The 12,397-nt window shown below is 43.6% G+C and overlaps 1 protein-coding gene across 1 annotated transcript; it reads right to left on the bottom strand.

Annotated features, from left to right (window-relative positions):
* Positions 1-752: 752 nt before the first annotated feature.
* LOC147893922 (uncharacterized) lies at positions 753-9,337 on the bottom strand. The gene is made up of 3 exons (XM_087386233.1): positions 8,709-9,337; positions 7,788-7,811; positions 753-1,566 (listed from the first exon to the last, which is right to left on the bottom strand). Exons 1-3 carry the CDS (start codon positions 8,914-8,916, stop codon positions 1,169-1,171), a joined length of 630 nt encoding a protein of 209 aa, XP_087242359.1. The 5' UTR covers positions 8,917-9,337; the 3' UTR covers positions 753-1,168.
* Between the last annotated feature and the right edge of the window lie 3,060 nt (positions 9,338-12,397).

The raw sequence follows: 12,397 nt of genomic DNA, 5'->3' as shown, positions 1-12,397 counted from the left end.
AGCTAGGTTGCAAGATGCAAGGGGGAACTTTTTTGGGTCTCTTCACAACTGTTGCTCCACACCTATTGCAAAAGGTAGCACCAAGTATAAATGTCCTGTTTTTGAGAATTTTGCTGTTGCTGAATTTTATAGCGGCCTGCCCTCCCACTTGGTGACATAATTTTCAAAGAGAACGTCGACTAGAAGATCTTTTCCACTTGCTATAGAATGCCATTTCGAATGTTTTCCACTACGTAATACATATTCTCTGCAACATATGAATGAACAATCCTTTTCATTTTCCTCCTCTTCACATATAATTGGACAAATATCTAAGAAAACTCCGAAATCTTCACATAAAGATGCAGTCATTTTTCAGCTAGAGACAGTCACCGACAAGGTTACAAATTGTGCATTGCAGGAACTAACTATACTCCCCCCAACTAATCCTACACCAATCCGCGCGTGTATTCGAGCACACACAGGTGAGCACGTGCATTCGAGCACACAAAGGCTTCACGCTCAGCGTCTGTCAATACGTACATCCACATCCTCCCAATCCAAAATATTTGTCAGAGAAATATCACCAATAGAAGACATAGGCATTTTGTTAGGCCAAAAGGAATATGCAAGTACAAGAATACGATAAAAATTCAGGCACGGGTGCCCAATGAGATTGCATCGTGTTGTGCATGGATGCATCGAGTTGGCTTATGTGAATTTAAGGCTTGGAGGAAGTCAATCTACAAACATTGTACTCTCTCCTCATCAGGTTTATGAAAGAAAATTATACTTCATGGATCCCAAGCACATTAAATGCTTGCTTGATACATGCAGCCACGATGAAGGCTAGCAGATAGAGAGATCACTTATTAAAAATCATTCGAGATTTCTGTATGTACATCTTGCCAATCTAAAATATTTGGGAAAGGAATATACGATACTGGCCTTTTGTTAGGCCAAAATGAATATGCAAGTACAATACGACAAGCAAAATTTAGCCAAATGTGCCTAATGAGATTGCATCAAGTTCTATTATGTGGACTTAAGGCTTGGAGGAAGTCAATCTCACAAACACTCTACTTCCTTCCCATCGGGTTTCAAAAAGAAATATAATGCCAAGTGTTGAACGATACTCCATGGATCATAAGCATATAGAATGCTATATACCTTTTGATTGGGTAGATTATCATCTGAACTTGTGAGCTGCTCTTCCGAAGAAGGAAGACTCAGTTTGCCCATCGACACCGGGTAGCCCAATTCTGCTGAATATACTCTTATGTTCAGCTCTATCCCGCCAACCCAGGTCCCTTGCTCTCTTTTCCCACATTGCAGCGATCTTCTTCTGTGCTGCCAAAGCTGCCTCTGACTTTTCTCTTGCTTCCTCACATGTCTCCATTCCAGAATTGCATTTTTCAGCCTCTTTCTGATACTGAGAAGCCAACTTCTTTGCGTCCAGCAATGCAGCATCAGAATGCAACTGACTTTCCTCAGCCACTGTTTCTTGTAATTTCAGCTCCTCTGAAAGCAGATCGAGCGAGTTCTTATCCAGATCCTCTTTCAAAACAGGGTCCACCTTTTCACAATCTGAAACCACATGAGAAACTGGTCAGAATCAAGCAGTCGAAATACATACTCAGAAAGCCCAAGGCTTTGAAGTCCAAGCAAGCTGAAAAGGCACTTTGCGGGTTACACAACCCCCAGGGATTGACAACAAAAACAGCCCATCAGAAAGGTAATTTGTGCGTGTTACATAAAATGTTAGATTTGGTGTTTCTTCTCGATGACGTCGATAACATAGTTATCCCTAGTAATAATGAATCAGAAATTGCAGCCGTCAAAGCTGCACCATTGAGATCACTGATCTTGGCTTGCTTCATGGCTCTTTGGGAGTCGGATACTGACAAGATGAAGTTGTCTTGATGAATATGCTAGAAAAACTTGACGACATGCAAGAATGGAACAACAAACCAACAACACCACATCCCGAGACATGACACAAGCTTTGCAGCTTGAGTACGAGGAGGAAATGCATGATACTTTGTGTGGCATTGCTTGACTTATCAGCTCAAATCTAGCTAATGTTGTTTATATGCCCAGAAAGTTTACAGACAGGCCAAAGGCCAGTGAATCTATCGACATTCTTTGATTTATTCCCTTGCAAATGTTGTTGGTATGCCAAGGAAATCTGCATTCAGCCCAAACGCCACTCGTTTGGAAAGCTGCCAAATAGGTAGTACTTTCCAATTCGTGTAGGCAATGGGGCTCTATGATTCCCATTGGACTGGTGACTATGTTGACCAATTCCTCACATGTGTACTGTTTCTTATTGGGCCTCTCTCATTGCATGCTTAAAGATGTATGCATGGAGACACAGCCAACCATTGCTGTCTCATCCAATGAAGTGGAGATGACTGCAACCACAGCCACTTCAAAAGCCAAGACAAGACAGCCCACTTATTGTCATAGTCACAGCACTACTCATTTTCAAGATTTTTCAAGCACGAACAAAGTACGTGGAGGAGCATCATCATCATATCTGGCTGGTGACATTTATCTCGTCTGTTCTTGTTATACATGGGAACAACTCAAGGTAGTCACCTTGATCTCATCATCTATGGTCGTATGTCACAGGCATCTAAAGGCCCCCGTAACCATTGTCCACAACAGCTTGCAGATCTAGGGAAGAACAAGGGTTGCCACACAGCGAGGAGGCAGATCAGGGCAGCAAGCAGCCAACAGGTCCATGTAGACAGCCATGTAGGCTGCCTCATCAGCATACGACCAATACACCAGCGTGCAGGCAGTCAACACAGTCTGCCACGTGCACAGACAGCAGAACAGGACACAGCCAGCTGTACTGCCACATCAACAAGTCGGCCACATCAGAGCACCCCAGGCCAACACATGAGCAGGTTGCCTGACTCAACCGCATGTCTGGTCACTACAGACCCAGCCTATAAAATCCAGCCTTTTCCCTCAACCACTCATGAGGCTGCACAGCCCATTGGTTGTAAGCTGCTTAGGGCACTTTATTGGCTGAAACAAGCTCCACAAGCCTGCTATGAGAACTACACACTTTGACTAGCCAGGGTCTCAACAACAGTCCAACTGAAAGGACCCTGTATACCAAAAGAGACAAAAGGGGATTTCTTGATAGTCATCCTTTATGTGGATGATTTGCTGCTCATAGGAACAAATGAGGACAGACATTCAGAATTCAAAAATGATCTTGAAACCTCATTTGAGATGTCAGATTTGAGGAGGTTGCAATATTACTTGGAAATTCATTTTATGCAGTCAGAAGATGGCATAATCATGAAACAGTTCAAGTGTATATATTATACACGGGCTGTTTCACAAGTTCAAATTGCAGAATTGTAAACCTTTTGATGCCGCTTGATTTACCAATGCAACACACATCCTTGACGTTCAATCCAGGGTGTCACAAGTGAGCAGATATATGTAGTCCAAAGGCCATTCATGGGAATACAATAAAGTGCATTTTTATATACTTGCAGGACACCCTGCATCTCGGATTGTATATACCAGGGGTTTGGCTCTCTATTCCATGCATTCAGTGTTTCAAACTGGACTGGTGACTATGATCCTAGACAATCCACCATTAGGAATTGCTTTTTTCTTGGTTAGCTCATGCCTATCTTGGTTGAGTTAAACCATCCCATTGTAGCCATCTTTTCATATGAAGCTGAGTCTAGGGCAAACATTCATAACTACCATTGAGTGTATATGGCTCAGGAGATTGATGGTAGATCCTCATGGGAGTATGCAAACCCCTACTCCTATTCTCATTAACAATCAAAGTGCTATTGCAATAGCACAAAATCTTGTTCTTCATGTCCACAAAAATATATAAATTTTATGCACTCAAAAGAGAGAATAGTCATGAAACAGTCCAGGTATGTACGAGCTGTTACACAGGTTCGAAATGCGGAATTGTAAGCCAATTGCAACCCGGTCGAACCTGGACTTAAGCTGTGTATAACAGCAATGAACCTTTTGATGCCACTCTTTATAGACAAGCTGTCTATTGCTTGATTTAACTATGCAACACACATATTAAGATTCAATACGAGGTGTCACAGGTGAATAGATATATGCATAGTCCAAAGGCCATTCATAGGAATGCAATAAAGTGCACTTCATATACTTGCAAGACACTTAGAATCTTGCATCTATGCAGGGCAGGTTGACTCTCAAATCTATGCATTTCGTGATTCAAACTGGACTGGTGACTATACTACTAGACAATAAACCAGTGCGATTGTTTCTTTCTTAATAGCTCATATAGATCTTTATCAAGACTATAAGATTTCATATTTAAAAGATGTGTACATGAAGATTTCTAAGATACAATTGTGTTCACCTACAAAAAAACAAACCCTCAACCAATGGAAAAATTCATTTGATTTTAATAGGAGAAATAAAACTTTTCTCTACTTTTAGATAAAAGTCAAGCCCATTACGTTCAAAAAGAAGAGAAATCCTGCCTTTTTGTTTCCAAAGTTCAAATTTAGAATCAGCCTAATGTTGCCACTATTAACTTATGAGTTCTTTACCACTTGTCTTTCATGCTATGCAAGATGTATTGGTGCCTTCAGTGCTTTGCTCTTGAACATTTCTTTCATACTTTCCCAAAACCAACGGTTTCTTTTTAATCTAATGATTTAATTAACATGAATGAAAAATGGCAAGACTAGAATATGTCCAATCGTACAAATCTGGATCCTTTTTAATCTTGGATCAACTCATGATTTCATTAACAATAAACTTGTTCTAGGACTGAAAATCCCAACCGCATTTGGTGATCACCTTTATAGAGTTCAGATAGCGTTGGATGAAGGACAGATTTGGGATTGAATATGTCCAAATCTCGGTCTACAAATTAAAGATTATGTAGAAGTTTTATTTTCATAGCGTAGACTTGATGTTAGAGGTGGAATGTTTTTTTAATAAAAATGATACGTTGAAGATTAATTGGAAGACACAGTTTTATCCAAAATGGTATAGATATACATTTTCAAAGTAATTTTTTAAATCCACCCTCATATTGTAAATTATCAGCAAGTATTCAATGTAATACATGATTCAAATTTCAAAATCTTTTGTATCAAGTCCTTTCTATTTCTTCTGATTTACAATTCTCAAGAGACTCTGAAATTATGTCTATATGACGAAGGGAAGAACTTTGAAAAGAATAAAGAATGAATATGCTAACGTGGTTTCGAAGGAGTTGCCTCATAGGTGGTAACCTTTAAGAAGATAGATCGTCCAAATACATAATGTATCGTCATGAATCCTTATGGGTTGAGTAATAGACAAGAAGATGAGATTGTGATGCAAATTACAAAGTATTTGAAGGTCATATAAGACCAAGTACATACCCGTGGGATGCGCCAATCTTGTAGTGAATAACATACGTTTAAACATAACTAAGAAAAAATCCAATGCCTAGAATGAATGACCTCATACATGAGTTAACTGGTGTTCTTTATTTCCACAAGATTGATCTACATACGGGTATACAAATTTGAGAAGAGAATCTTTATAAAACTAGCTAGAGAATTTCCAAAAGGTTGATCTAGATACGGGGGTACTGTAATATACAAATTTGAGAAGAGAATCTTGGACGTTGTTTGCTAAAGAATTTCCTTAAACATTGGATCCTTTTACCATGGTCATGTTACCTCAGAGACGGGATACGTATTCCAAGATTAGACAAGTATTAGAATCGTCGATACCTAGGATGCTGAGCCATGTAAAATCTTCTCTTGGTTACACAATATTTCCTTGTAACATATTAGAGAGTATGCAAAGATTACTCTCTTATTCACCAGTTTAAGTTAAGAAAGTCAAGTTGCAAATGCATCAAGCAAGATTGTAGTAAGTTTTGCTGATAATGAATCTGCTTTCTATTACTCTCTAAATGCAAGACCAATAGATACTTCTAGAGAAGGCCTATGCAAGACCGATAGATATCTTGATAAATCCAACTGGGAAGCTCGAGAGCAAATAAGATTTCTCAAGATGTTAAGAATGCCATATTTAAGAATGAGGTTAGAAACCACTATATTTGAAATAGATCGTTATTCCCCAAGGACAAGATATGTATACCTGATAGGGATGACATATGACTATCATAACAGCCTAGTGCAGCTCATCTTGGTATATAAAGGACCTATGATTTGGTCAAGTGGAATTTCTATTGCGTGAAAATGAAATTGAGTTTAATATACCAGATTGGAGACATCGAACTTTCGATGACATACTGGAAGCAAGGATTTTTTCACGCTAACCAATGTGTGGTATCGGAGGCATTTGATGAACATCGTTGGAGAGCAGACCTACAGAGAGCGGTATCAGAGTCATTTGTTGAGAATTGTGGGAGAATAGAAAAAGCTCTACAAGCGTTGGAGGGTTTTATGGTTGTGGGCTGCTGTGGCACACAAATAAAGTTTCTTTGGGTTCCTGCAACAGCTTCCTTGAAACTGTTGGTGATACTTGCAGGTGTCGTTTTGCGGGTTGTGAGCACCCAATTTATGTTTGGCTAAACAAGTGAGACCCCAACTATGGTGATTTGAAGTCGACTCTCTTGCAGAGTAACGAAGGCGGCTGTGGGTTTCGCGTTGAGTGCTCAACTTGAGACTTTAGCCTGCTTTGATGGCCAGCGATAAGCGTTGCGATGAATCTAGGCCGCTACGCGCATGGATGCTGGCTGGACGAAAGCATCAAATTAGAAATCCTGACCGCTAGCTGAACCTAATGTCCAATTGGAGGTCTTTTTGCCTCAACATCTTTTTCTGTATAGCCCTCCCTGTTCGACCGATGCCTCCTGAAGCTTGCTGCCTTGGCGTTTGACAAGATCACAATTGAGTGGGATTAGGGTCCCATGGTTTGCCATAGTACCCTGACGTTGGTTTTATTAGTGAGGGTGTAGGAAGCTGTTCTTCTAGTTTGCGCTATCAAGCATGAGCTGAAGGTCTCCTGCTATTGGGGAGCAAGTCGGATTGTCACTTGGATACTTCCCTCATCTCTCTTGAGGTCCTTGTATGGCCAAGAGATCCTGGCAATATCTTGGTCAATTGTGGAGTACCCTAGATATCTGAGCACGGAAGCTCCAAATCCACGCGCCCGTTTCGTCTTTTTTTTGCTGACATTCTGCTCTTGTGACTGAGGCACCACGGACAAGCTCTCACATTGCTTAGCTCAGGTCAATGCCCGTGGATCGGTTATAGATGACTTCTTATGACGGGCAGATCGGAAAGCTAGGTTGACCTCCGGAGGATACATGCGTGTGAATCTTGCATTTTTGGCTTTTCCTAGACACGAGTAGGCAGACAAAGGAGTCTGTGGCCCATGTGTCAATCTGGCCTAGTTTATGGCCCTTCAACGATCTTGGCATACAACCTGAATAATGTGTCATGACAGAATCACTCATGACATTTCCTACTCAAAGTGTTAATAGAAGATACATTTCTCTGGAACAAAAAAGTGACATCTCCTAGGTAAATCCTTAAATTTGGAAATGCACTTTTTCCAACTTTCATGGAATCTGTTGCCTACAAATCTTGGGCATGGGCGGGGGCTCCTAGGTACCTAAAATAATCAGTTGCAGACACATAAGTTTGAAGGCCTTCGTAAACCAAATGGTAGCATAGGAACAAAAAATGCAAGCTTCAACATGGACGTACTTGACAGAAGCACATGGATTTACAGGACTGGAGAGCCTACACAAACCCTCCTCCAAAAGCACAGTAATAGATTTTATACGCACAGAAGTTATGTACCTGATGATGGAGTGTTGCCAAAGCCTGTTCAAGAAAAACCAGAATAACGTGTATTAGAACTCTTGAAGTACAGTAAAGAAAGGTAACATACCAAGCTAGCAATCATACTACAGCTGAAGCAAGATGATTCCATGGCCACATGTAGGTGTACAAATCAAATGCATTCTTTTCGACCAGTAGATCCAGGTTTACATGTGGTTGAGATTAGAGCTAATGGAGCAACCAGCAGCAGCTGCAGCACCACCAAAGAGAAACCCAACAAAGTGCCCACTTAATGTTTATTCCCACTTCAACTACAAAAGAAACATGGGAATCACACTGTGCGATTTCCTGGTTGCCGATAAGGCCCCTTCTGTTCTTAGAATCTGAGCTAGGTCTTTTTTTAATAGAATTCGACATCCTAGAAATTGCTGTGTGAATCCTATTCCCATTAGAGACATAATGGATCTGTCAAAGTGGATTTTTTTGGGGCTTTCTTTCCGTCGTTTAGGGATCATTAATGTACCGTGCTTCAGGGAGCGCACTTGCTACGCCTCTGTTCAAGGCTAGGGGAAGCGCGGCTGCATCAGCTACAAGCTGCGAAGGATATCTCCAGACTCCAGCCTTTTCAACCCGATTTAAGGAAAACAGGGCGGTCATACTCGAAATGAACGAAGGAGACGATCAGGCCAATAAAATTTGGCACAGATTCCTAGCGCAAGGTCATGCGGAACTAAACTAAAATATTGGTAAGATAGAGACTCCGATTGCGACCGTTTGTGACAAGAAAATCGGACATCCAACGTTCCAAACGGACATTGTCAATGATAAAATGCAGCTGCTGCTGTATCTTATATTCTTACCAGACATCTCAAACTTTCCGAGAAAGAATAAACATATGTACGCATGCGCATAGCAGCGCAAAACGAAACAAAACCTTACCCGGTAGCAACATCGACTCGCTCTCCGACAAGCACTCACAAAGGCAGGGAGTGCAAGCTCCAGCATGCCGAGCATCTGCTGCGCTTCCGACAAACTGCCAATAAAGGGGAGGACCCAAGACGTAGGCAGCGAGCCCAATGGCTAGCATCAACGCCACAAACTTCAATCCAGAAAGACTAAAAGCGCTAGATCCCTGCGGGGGCGGCATCGTGCGTGGAATGCGACGCACGGATGAATGGAGTCCCTGGAGAAGAAGACTGCTATGGATGCTATAGAGAAGGCAGAAGAGGCTGAGCCGAGAATCTAACGCGGAATGGTAAAGGGTGAAGGCGGATGGAAGGGGCTGCAAGTTAGCATTGGAGGACGCTAAGGGGAGATGGGAAAGCGGGTAAGGATGCTAAGCGGAAGGGGAGGAGGGGGCTGGAAATGTGCGATAGGAGGAGCGAAAAGGTGGAAGGGAGGGAAGAAATGTGCGAGGCAGAGAGGAGGAAGGGAAGCGAAGGTGAGAGGGTGAGCTGAAGAGGTGCGTCAAATGTGAGAGTGGCGAGGAGGGAGGAGAAAAAGGGAGAGGGCGATGGATGATGGGAGAGAGAAGCAAAGGTGGATGATGAGCGTTGCAGCTGGAGAAGGTGACGAACCATACCAACCAGCTCCAACGAACAGAATAATAGCTTCTCAGTTTCAGTGTTGTTGACCTTTCCTCTCCACCAGCTGCCTTCTGAATCAGCACGACTCATCACTTCTTCATTTCTTCTCCCTCTCTGGACAGATGCATATCATTACGCTTGCTTTGCTCACATCTCTTCTTCATTCATCCATCATCATCCTGCTTTTCTGTCCCCGATCATCGATTCACCGTCTCTCCGTCCCATCTTCGTTCTTGGATTTCTCTCAATTTCTCTGTCTAGCACGTGCGCTGCGATTATCGATTGCCCGCAGCACTTCCCATTGCACGCAAGTGCTGGACAGAAGTTGCTCGACAGATACTAATCAAGTTTCTCCAAATTCTTCTCTCTCGACTCAACTACCTTGCACCTTAATATAAACGTACTTCTTGATCACATGTTCCCACACTCTTCCATCATCCAATGCTCCCACAGTCCTTCCGCCTGACTTCGCCTGACTCCGCCCGTCACTCTCGCTTCTTGGATGACAGGACGGGTCACAGAATCAGAATCAGACGCATCCTCCTCTTCCCAACGCTCCGTTTCGATCCATAAAAGTCATCCCTGCAGGCTGCGTGCTCCGCATCTGCCTCGATTTCTGAAGTCTCTCTCTGCTGTCAGGTTGACGAAAACCAATGCCAGAAAGAAATCATTGCGGATTCCGCCGGATATCATCTCTCGGGACTCTTCGCGCTTGCTGCCATTGTTGCAATTCGCTCCCATTGCTCGGTGACGCAGTGACTAATCACTGCTCTGGTTCATTTTACCCAGCAAGCATAATGGGGAATTTGGAAAGCACAAAAGACGAGGCATACTGACATACGGCAATCCGTGTATAAAAAGCAGACAATCAAGAGCAACTGATCCTCCTCCAACCACATGTCTACGGTTGATGCTGCCCATTAGCTCATAGCAACGCCATGGGCCTAGAGAACCTCCTACAAAGTGGCCACACACTTTACCCCCTTCAACCTAATGGAATATCTAGTGCCTAATCTTGTCTTACCGTTAATAAGGAAAGACTTACAGAGAATGCATTAGCAGAACGGCTAGTTGACCTCAAAAGGTTGGAAGAGACAAGGTTGCGTGCAGCCTACTATCTCTGGGTAGAAAAGGCCTGACGTAAAAAGTGGTTCGACCACAACCTCAAAAACAAGGAGCTGGCAGAGGGAGATTTGGCACTCCTATACAGTGTTCGTAATACCAAATGCAAGCTAAAGTATCGAGGTATGGGTCCCTATCACATGGTTGTGATCACTCCCCAAGGGTTGTGTCGAATAACCACCCTTGATGGGACGGACACAAATGGATGGCTACCTTAACGGGAGCAAATTAAAAAGATACTACGGGCCACTCACTCTCTCCACCCTTTAAGCCGTGCATAGAGAAAAGGAACTCAAGGCCGAGGTGGCCATAATGAAACGCCAGGCCATTGAGAAAGCCAGAGCCCATGACGCTAAGCTCCGACAGCATAAGCAAATGACACTACTTAAGGCAATGACTAAATAGATGCAACTAACGGATGAGCTAACAGTGGAGCCATCAAGGTTACTTATTCAACTGTAGGTTCTGCTCATGCGCATCAAAGCACTCGTAGATCCAAGAGCGAGCCACAACTTCATCTCTCGCGAGGTATGGGAAAAGCTACAGGTACCCCTAACCGTCAGTGTCGCTTCAGTAAGAGCTATAAACGGCCAACTCCTAGAAACCTTGGGTTTTGTGAATTTAAGTCTGGTATAAATACGATTTTATGTTCTCCCCACAGAAGCAATAGATGAACATATTATTTTGGGAAGAATCTGGTGCTATATCGTGAACTGTCAAATTGACTGGCGCACCCGAACTACTTCACTCACAAATGGTGGTAGAACGACGGTAGTCCCGCTATGTGGACCAAGTCTTGCTCCTTCAGTTCCACCCTCGCCGGTCCACGACAACGAAGCTACACAAGAGGGCGGATCAGAAGCACCATCCACCTCCAACACCCCAACAAAAGTCCAACCCCGAAGGGAGAAGAAAGCCAGCCGCAATGGTAAAACGGTGCCATTGCCCATTTCACTACCACTACCATCCTCCACTCAGGAGATTCATGAATAGAAAGTACAAGCGACCATCCTCTGTGCCCAACGTCACTTTAATTGGACCCAACGCCCAGAGGAAGTCCAAACAACATAGAAGACCCTAGTTGCCCTAGGAACGTCTCTTCCGAAACCATTCGTTACCAAAAGGAGACCACACCGCCAGCTTGCACTCCGAGCCTCAAGCTCCAATCCACCTCCTCCAATGCCACACCCCCGCAACAGCTATGTTAGCACCAAACACTTGGACGGCCGAGGCAAGAAGGTCGCTTGGGTCCCGAAGATGAGGGTACAAGCCGTGAAGGTTCCAAAGGCAGCAACACAAGAACCTGTGTCAGCCCAAGATGCAGAACCACAAGAACCTACCGACGAACCGAATGCAGCAGACCAGCTCCAAAGTCTCGAATGCGCTCTATTACCATGAATAGTCCAACTCAACAGAAATATCGCCAAGGGCAGCAAGGGAACATCGCAAGGACTGACCCCTCCACTGCGAGGTGTTACACAAGAACCTCCCTCCAATTTCGAAGGCAAACCCTTGAAAGTAATTGCGATCGTACCATCTCCGACGGCACCGACATACTCACGAAAGCAAGGGTCTGCGCTAAGGGCAGTCACACAAGAACCCACTTCTCGCACGAAAATGGACCACGCTGCAACAACTAGGCCCAACGTCAATGTGCCTCTGGCATCCAAGGTAAAACACAAGCTAGACACTTACTCTACGTGGCTTCTAACACGCTATGCGACAGCACGGCGTTCGTCCACACCACATTCCTCATAATCATCAAGTCCAAGTCTAGGTGAGTTAGTGAGGTGGAAAGACCGGCAAGAGCCTTGCAATGGCTCATGCAAGTCAAGCACACAGACCACCATTTGTCCATCTTGCCCAATATCCTGTTGCGCTTCGTGGAGCCCCAGCCTACAAATTGGGCAAACTATTTCT

The sequence above is a fragment of the Dipteris shenzhenensis genome, chromosome 15, assembly GCF_047967505.1.
Source record: "Dipteris shenzhenensis isolate YYH24624 ecotype China chromosome 15, Dip_SZ_1.0, whole genome shotgun sequence".
NCBI classification, from domain to species: domain Eukaryota; kingdom Viridiplantae; phylum Streptophyta; class Polypodiopsida; order Gleicheniales; family Dipteridaceae; genus Dipteris; species Dipteris shenzhenensis.
Note: the sequence above shows the minus strand (reverse complement) of the source record. Positions and strands in the feature narration are given on the sequence as shown.

Excerpts from the sequence above, each read along its gene's own strand:
- LOC147893922 (XM_087386233.1), bottom strand. The coding sequence starts at position 8,916 with ATGCCGCCCCCGCAGGGATCTAGCGCTTTTAGTCTTTCTGGATTGAAG. Across the intron at positions 7,812-8,708 it reads CGAGTCGATGTTGCTACCGG|GCTTTGGCAACACTCCATCA; the intron begins GTAAGGTTTTGT and ends TTTCTTGAACAG. Across the intron at positions 1,567-7,787 it reads TGGCAACACTCCATCATCAG|ATTGTGAAAAGGTGGACCCT; the intron begins GTACATAACTTC and ends ATGTGGTTTCAG.